The sequence below is a fragment of the Seriola dumerili genome, unplaced genomic scaffold (assembly GCF_002260705.1).
Source record: "Seriola dumerili isolate Sdu_G_001 unplaced genomic scaffold, Sdu_1.0 BDQW01000025.1, whole genome shotgun sequence".
Classification (NCBI taxonomy): domain Eukaryota; kingdom Metazoa; phylum Chordata; class Actinopteri; order Carangiformes; family Carangidae; genus Seriola; species Seriola dumerili.
In genome coordinates this window covers 4,464,459-4,473,335 of record NW_019174280.1, presented here as the reverse complement: position 1 = coordinate 4,473,335, position 8,877 = coordinate 4,464,459, and the positions used below count along the sequence as shown (strand labels likewise).

Sequence of the window (8,877 nt, the reverse complement as noted above, 5' to 3'; positions counted from 1 at the left end):
GAAGGACCAACCCCAACCGTGTGTTCCATGTGCTTTACGGTTTGTTGTCATTCGTTTGAGCCGCTGCTAGCGTTTGGTGCAGCTATTAGCGGCTAGTTTTGCTATTTTTTCTGTGAACCTGTTTGTACCATCAGTTTAAAATGAATTCAAAGACAAACAGAAAAGAAGACGAAGATTTTCAGTTTCTTGAACAAGTTTTAGATAAGTTTTATGACTTTGGTAAGTGTAACGTTAGTTAGCTATGTGGCTAGCTTTACTAGCTACCGTTCCCTCTCTGATTTGTTTTACCATGGGACTGCTGGCTAGATATTACTGATAAAAATAGGAATAATGTATTCTTTGTGTTACTTAGCTTGTGATTAGCTTAGTCAGTATAACTGAACTGTTAGCTATGCCTTATGTTTCCCCATTTAACGTTACTTGGCAGCCATGGTAACCATCACTTACAGCACATAGGCATTCAGTCAGTCGTTTTATTCTTATCAATTTAAACCGTAAAAGGTGATTATTAATGAATGCAATGTCCTACCAAATGTACCCAGTGTTTCGTAGAGTAACCGATTTGAGGTACACTATGAAGGTAAAATCCATGTAACAAGTAAACACACATAAAAGTCTGCAAAGGTTTGTGCAACCTTCGCCAAATTAAAATGTTTTGTGGATTTGTTTTAAGGTAAAATGAAGCAAGTACAACCTCTGCAGCAAAGAGATATTACAAGTATCCTTTCTTCACACATAATTTAGCTGATTTTTTATTTCATACAATAAGGACCTGAAAAAAACAGTTATCATGGAATGTACAACAGATGGAGCCTGGTAAAAAGTCAGTATTTGGTAACAGATATTACAGCTTGCAAACACTTTTTGTGGCAGCTAAGAGTCTTTCTGTTTTTATTTGATTAATTTTCAGCCACTCTTCCTGCAGATCACTTAAAGTTTTGAGATATTTTAGGCTGTCTTGCACACACAGCATGTTAATAATGTACCCGCATATTTTCTGTGAGGTCAAGGGACAGGTAGGGAAAGGTAGGCTTTTGTCTTCTTAGACTGCATTGGTTTTTATCTTGGTGTACCTAATAAACTGGAAACTCACTATATTAAATTGCTTAGATTGTGTGTAATAAATTATGTATAAACACAAAGACAAATGTTGACATCTGACAGTAGAGTAATTTGATCTTGATCGAAGGTTGTGTCCTGCTCGTCACTAAAGAAATGATGTTAAGGACACAGCCAAGTTAATCATGTTTACCAAAAGTTACAGGGACTGAAATCTTACTGATTTACTTCATGTTAGTTTTGTTGACTAATATTGCAGGTAATGGACCAGCATCAAAAAAGAAGCTCAAGTCTCAGAAGAAAAAAAAACGAAAACAATGTGAGAAAGAAGAGGAAGAGTTCACTACAGTCAAGGATGTTTGCAGTGACACTGACGACTATAGATCAGCATGTACTAGTGCTGACCACCAGCAGCAACAACCACAGACTGAGCCAACAGGTAGGCGCCATGGCGACAAGCTGCGTAACAACACATGGTATAAACTTTCAAAATTGAACCTTTTTTCATTGGTTTAATTTATCATGTCTTACTTAGGTCCAACCTTCCAGCAGATGAACCAGGTGGAGGTAGTGACATTTCAAGATCCCAGAAAGAAACTGAAGACCAAGCAGACACCGGCCACAGACAAAATACCTGTAAGTCAGTGCTACTTCAGCTTACTCTGTATACTCCACAATAAAAGGACAGATGATGCTAACAAAGTTAAACGTAGACTGATGATATGATGGGTAAATTGATGTTTGTTCTGAAAACAGTTAAGGGACAGTAACAAAAAGATGAAACTTGTAGAAGAAAACAAACTTGATTTGTCGGACTTGGTTAGCTGAAGCCTCATTAATTTTAGGTAAACTTTTGACTACACCTTTGCATAGGTTTGCATATGGGTTTTACCCCCTATCACATTGGAAGCCAGTATGACAGGAGGAATGATTAAGGATGCAAGCAAATCCCGTTTCGATGTTCATACGGGCACCTGATTATTGTTTTTAGGACAGACTAAAGTAATAAGATAACACCACATTTGCAAAGTAGGATGATTTGTAATAGCCCAGGTCAAGAATCCAAAACATGTCAGTTTACTTGGACACCTCAGTTTGGCCTGTCTGATATGTTGTTATCAGATTAACATTTATTATTATTATTATTTTCCAAAAAAATAATGATATCGGCACCAGTGTGAGAGTTGAGGTGATTGAGTTTAAATGACCTGGACCTAAAAATCTTGTGTCACTCTGTTCTGAGAAAATTATCAGCCTTTTGCACCTCATTGTGTGTCACCACCAGTTTTTGTCCAAAGAAATAGTGGAAGAAGTACAGCTGAGGAACTGTATCAGTCTTAAATTTACAAGTAATCTACTTGTGCATATGCAGCATTTATTTTCATTCCGGAAACTCTGACATTTTGAAACCAAACCCCCCTCCATGCTACTGTGTGACCCCTGGTCAGCCTCCTCTGTTTATGTTTTTCTCATCACCACACAGTCATTTCACATGCCCTCTCCTCCTGTCTTTGTTGCCTTTGTCTCTGTGCTGTCATCACTTCAAGGCTCGTCAGATAACGGAGGATAAGCAAAGTGACCAGTCGGAAGAACTCAATTTTGAAAAGGTGACAATTTTAATACAATTTACTCCGTTTTTTTCCTATATTCAGTGCTTTTATATTGATGATTTACTGAGTAATTAGAAAATTAGTTCGACTGTAAATTTTCAGTCTTGTTGTGTGTACATTGATTCTTCTCATGGCTTCATTTGATTCCTGTGTCATTTAGTAGAAATACTTATTTTGGATGTGACCATTTAATCTGTGTGATAAAGTCTCATATTGTATTTGTGTACGTTCACGTCAGGCTCGTCTGGAGGTCCATCGGTTCGGAATCACAGGCTATAAGAAGGAGCAGCAGCGGGTTTTTGAGCAGGACCGAGCGGTCATGCTCGGAGCCAGAGTAAGTACAACTCAGGACTGTCCTCAGCATCACACCATTAAGTTCTTCAAATAGCTGAGTGAGCAATGAATTGACTCAATTGTTGTCTCTTAATCAGCCTCCTAAGAAGGACTATGTCAACTACAAGGTGCTACAGCAGCAGGTCAAAGAAAAGAAGCAGAAAGCAAAGGAGGAGGTTCAGCCGGTAAGACCTGCACCTTCAGTCAGTCTCGGGTGTAAACCATGGCTGGTGATTCTGGAGGACGCAGTTTGTGATGCTGTTGCATAGAGGTGATTCTGTTATTAAGTCAACCCTTGTTGATGTTAATGGGGTGGACAAAGTAATAGAAACACCAGTTTAAAGAAAAACTAACTGGCAGCTGAGTGTCTATTGTTAGCTGGTCAGTTAAAAGGTTATGGGAACTTTAATTTCATAAAAGTTTCATAGTATTATCATAACGGTAATTTAAGAATATATGCTGTTAAATTCTGATTCTAACCATGTTTACCTGCCCTGTAGGAGCTGAAGAAAAAGAAGAAGCAGAATAATCAGAGGTGGGTGAACTGTCAAAAGCTGTTGGCATATATTTTCTGTCAAGTGTCCTTGAATCTTGATATCCTTATAATATAGTACATAATTATTATTATCTAAGTAGGTCTTAAATACAGAAAACAACATGTCATCATAATCTGTGAATAGAAAACATAGCACTAGTATTTTTTTCTAACATCCTCCAAGATTATAAAATTGCCAGTTAACAGATGTTTATACAGACTCTTTTGTTGCATCTCTGTGGTTGAATCCTCATTTTTCCTGTGCTGTCATTTCCATCAGGGACAAGAAGAAGGTGTCCTCTGGTTCTGGCTCAGCCCCTACAGGTCAGGTGGGGCGCTTCAAGAACGGCATGCTGATCCTGAGCTCCAAGGAGATCCAGAAAATCAAAGGCAAAAAGGGAGGCAAATAGGTTTGTTCTTGTACTTCTACTAAACGTCCTAACAGAAAGTGAAAGATGAGAAAATCCAAAGTCTGAAACACTCTCTGGTCTTCAGTTAAAACTAGTTTTAAGGTTAGTTTTACAACTGGAACAAGTAAAGGATTAGCTAAGGTAAGACATCTAATAATGATGGTTAATGAGAGTCAATGTGGTCACTGATTTAAATGTGTGTGCTTATGTTTGTAGGTGAGTGATTAAATCCTCCATGGTGGGAAAATATCAGCAGACCAGAGGAACAACGGGCAACTCACTGCAGGACCGTTTGGAGCCAAACATGTGGTGAAGAGGAAATGAGCGAGAGCTGATTACGATGTGACCAGCGAGGCTGATTCCTTGACAGCACGTGACCGGCCTGCAGTGAAATACGGGGCAGTGTTACAGGCGACAGACTGCTGAGTCAGAAATCCAATTTATCGATCTCCAAAATGGAACCTGAACGTCCACTGTGGCAGCACAATAATGCATGAAACTGGAGAGTCTGTTGAATCATATTCCATCACAATTAATTTATTTTGTTTTATAAATGACCAAAAAAAAAAAAAGAAGACATTTGCGTTTGTTTTTTTTTTACACTGTAAAGGTTTTAAAATTAAGCAGTTACAATGCGTTTCTCATATACAAACCATGTAGTCGTACAAAACATTTACATTGGCGGGAAGAGAGGGGATCATAACAGGACGTATGGCCGGGGTAAATATTAAAAACCAATGTACACACAAGTAAAGTCCTGGCAGAAGTTTCCATGAAGAAACACACATATAAACACTTTGAATGGACCATGAGGAAGCAGAATGGTCTCGCCAGTGCCGTATTTCTCCCTTATTAAAACCCTATGTACAGGACTTCTCGAAAGCCTCAGGAAGCTGTGCTCTAGATGTAAACATTAAGTCTTTACAGAAACCAGTTCGTTACATTTTGTTAAAGGGAAATCATAAATGTCGATGGACGATGGCGACGATGAAAAACGTGTGATCTGGCAGTGTGCGGCTGGGTGAGGTCACAACTTCTCACACCGTTTCCATGAAGTAGCTTATTGTGTTATTTATATGTTTCAAAACGGAAGAGGGCGAGGAAATAGGAAGCTTATCTGCAGCACATCACACGTTTCAAGCTGTAAGCAAAACCAGTTTTATTTTTAATAGATTTTTTAGCCGGCAAGCCTTTGTTTTTTCAACCTGCAAGCCTTGGCAATCAACCACAGACAATGTGTATAATCAGTAGCCATTCAACTGTTATACTGAACAAATTGAGGAGGGCATTATACAAAAGAAAATAAAAATGTAATTAATTATATTTACATAGAGTAGATGGTTTTTTTTCCTCTGCTGTTTTTTTTTTTAAGTTAAATAGCTGATAACAGCAGTGACATGCTTTTTTCCCAGCACCATATGTTGAAGTTAAATTAGTAAAATATGTCACATTCATGGGTGGGTAAGTGTTGAGTAAAGGGACATGCCATATAATACATCTAGACAGGAGTGACTACGAGTGAATCATTTTAAATATGTGGTTTTTGTCTGTATCTGTCAAATAAAGCAATGTTTTCATATGAATTTTAGAAGGGAAAAGAAAAGGTGGAACCCCATTTTACCTGATAAATACTCTGACTTCCTAAACCTCTGCAACTCTGAATCTAAGTGCCTTAGTATAAGCTTTTATTCCCTCTGGTCCAGATTTCCTGTGTGCCATTTTGACATTGACACAGCCTGCAGGAATGTAACCCCAACTCATACAGACTTGCAGAAGGAGAAAAAAATTATTCCCCTGATGCCATGATAGACGTCTCACTTCGCTCGTGGGCCTAAAATCTATTTCTGGTTAGAGCAAAATCAACCTCGGGGCAGGTTTCTCCTCTGGTGTGGGAGGTGGGAGGACGGTCAGAGGGGAACGCTGCGTATAGTTGAGCCGAGGAGCCAGAAAGCCTCACATTGATGCAAATGTAGCCCTTAGGTGGGAGCTGGCAGTCTGGCACATGTCAGAAAAAAATCCCCTTTGGCAGAGAGTTAGATGTGGTTTCTGGGTCGGGAGAAACTCACTCACTTTTACACTAATGCTGCATTCATGTCATATGGGAAAGATCGTAAATATAAGTTTGCTGTTAGGAGACAGAAAAACTCTTTGTCTTCAGTGATTCAGCGTCTTGACCTGCAGTCAAGCACGGAGGGTGTTATTATAGGTGGCAGACCATATGAGTGCATGCCACTTGAAATTCAAATATAATGATAATATGATAATGATTTTTTTTTGGCTGGAGACAAAGCTGTAGAAACAACACTGTCATATTATCACCTTCTAAGTTTATTTGGTAATAATATTGCGTATTTACACATCAAGCAGACAAGTAGAAACATTAATATTTATTTGGAGTTGTGTTTTTGTCCACCAGGTTAATATTCACTCCCATTTTAGCTCTGTTTTTGGTCTCCACGAAATCCTGAGGGAAATACTTGGCTCCTTAGCTGCTAAATGCTCCACTTTCATTAGCTAACTGTTGTTAACTGTGTCTGTCTAGTGTTCGGTGTTGGAGAAGTTGCTTTCACTGGGGTTTTTAGAGCTTTTTTGCTGAAAATGGCTGCCTGCCATCCAAAAACAGTAAAGTTGCCAGTCTGAAAACCAAAACAATGAGCTAAAGGATGCTAAAACGCTCAGTAGAGCAGAGACGAACTGCAGAGTCGGATGATAAGTCTGTGAATTCTGCAGCAACTTCTGTTACATTACACCAAGTCATTTGAAAAATGTAATTGATTATGGCCACATTTCCCACTTAATTTGAACTTACTGCAGACAGACTTAAATGATAATGAATATACCTACAGTTTGCTATTCTAGGATGTAAGTGTCATCGATTTCACATTCTAGGTAACAGCTATGATTCATAAATAAATATATAATCCCATCCCCCATCTCCCGAAAAGGCTCAATCCTTATTCTTCAGTACTTCATTCATTAAATAGAAGAAACCACAAATGGTAAGAAAAACAACAACAAATGTACAGATATTTCCTTAGTTTACTACTCTAGAACTCTACTAATAACTAAATTATTTTAAAATAGTTGTTGTATTGAAAATATACCTCAATAATTCCAGTAATAAATACCTTTTGTAGCTTACTGTTGTTCTGTATCATTAAGTCATATGGTATATTCAAAGTTTGTTGTGAACTGTGAATTTTACAGAATAAAGGTGTGATAAGTAAGATATAATAATCATAATAATTTATCAACATAAAAACTTTTAAACATGTAAATGACTGCTATTTTATGTCCCTGATTAAATGTTTGAATATTTTGAGATAGTTGACACAAAATGTTTGCTGACATTAAAAAACATTAAAAAAAAAAGAAAGAAAAAAAAGTCAGCCATTAAAGGTATGAAAACACAGTTGGCTATTATTCTCCAACAGGATTAGACGGGAAATGCATTAATCCTGTCATTGCCACTATTGAACAGCAGAGGGCGAGCTGTCACAGCAGTTGGCTTTAACATCACTCATTGCAAAGACAGTAATACAGTACACTATTTACAATACAGCTTCAGATATTTTGTAAACTTGTTTGATGCTTAATCCATGCTTAATATCACACATCGTAATCATAACTCACGTATCACTATGTACAGTTTGTGGATTCCCATACACACATGACCCTTTTATCTCAGGTCTGTCTATACTTCTAATGACTCCTCTTTCTCACACACACACTTTCATATTATTATAGGGAATAGAAATATTTCAATATTGTAATAAAATCCATGATTAAATAAATTAAATTTAAAAAGAAACTTCTCCACTCTCAGCTGCATTAAGATAAAACATAGAATATACAGGGGCGTACAGGTATGTCAAAGCAGTATTATATCCTTAGTCACAGTGGTTTGGTTGAATTTTGATGCTTTACAGGCTGCCGTATCCAATCCCTGATGAGAAACGTAGCAGCAAATGTAGCTTTACCTGATGTGACTTCAAGGTCATTTTCAGTTCGACAGATTAAAAAGGTGGCTGAAGCTCTACCGAGAGACTGAAAGATGAGCACAGAATAAAATTACCATGAGAGGATCATACTTTTCTCATCTACCTCTGATGTATTATAGTAGTTATTGGCCATATAAAACAAAACAAAAAATAAGTTGAGGCTCATTTCCATTTCATTTCAGCATTTTCTGACATTCATCCCTCAAGGTGAAAACAATTCTTTGTGAGACTGTGTGTGTACAGAGCCTGGGAGAGGCTTCATTTTGAATAACTCAACAGGACATGGTACAAACTGTTTGTACACAATTATATCAACACATGGTCCCAAATTTTATTAAATGCTTCAGGCATATTGTAATCTCTAACCTCACTTAAACACCGGTGAATCCGTCATTATAAACCTCAAACATGATTAACATAAATAATCCAATTTGAGTTTCTATAAATAGTTCAACTTTTGGAAGAACACTTACTCACTTTTTTGCCAAGAGTTAGATGAGAAGATTGATAATGCTTTCATGTGTGTAGGATAAATATGAAGCCACAGTTTGTTAGCTTAGCATAAAGACTAGAAACGAGGGGAAACTGCTAGCCTAGCTCTGTCACAGCAAAATCCATTAACCTCCATTAACACCTCAAAAGATCACTAAATAATAAGCTATATCTTCTTTGTTTAATCTGTACAATAATAAAAACCCTCCCTATGTCTTTATGCTAAGCTAAGAAGCAGTCGTGTGTAACCTTACATGTAATAGACACATATGAGAATTGTATTGATCTTCTCATCTAACTTTCAGCATGAAAGCAAATAAGTGTATTTTCATAAATGTTGCTGAATTACTTTACCTTAAAGGAGCTATTTGTAAGTTTTGCTATTGCTACATAGCCAGTGTTAGCATTAACAGCTGTTTACGTACCAGTCTTGCCAA

At 37.4% G+C, this 8,877-nt stretch overlaps 1 protein-coding gene across 1 annotated transcript; it reads left to right on the top strand.

Annotated features, from left to right (window-relative positions):
* The first annotated feature begins 45 nt into the window (after nt 1-45).
* Nucleotides 46-5,240, top strand: cunh1orf131 (chromosome unknown C1orf131 homolog). Its single transcript, XM_022769251.1, has 9 exons — nt 46-219; nt 1,319-1,498; nt 1,595-1,695; nt 2,607-2,666; nt 2,908-3,003; nt 3,101-3,187; nt 3,503-3,537; nt 3,818-3,947; nt 4,164-5,240. The coding sequence occupies exons 1-8, from the start codon at nt 141-143 to the stop codon at nt 3,945-3,947; spliced, it is 768 nt and encodes a 255-aa protein (XP_022624972.1). The 5' UTR covers nt 46-140; the 3' UTR covers nt 4,164-5,240.
* The last annotated feature ends 3,637 nt before the right edge of the window (nt 5,241-8,877 follow it).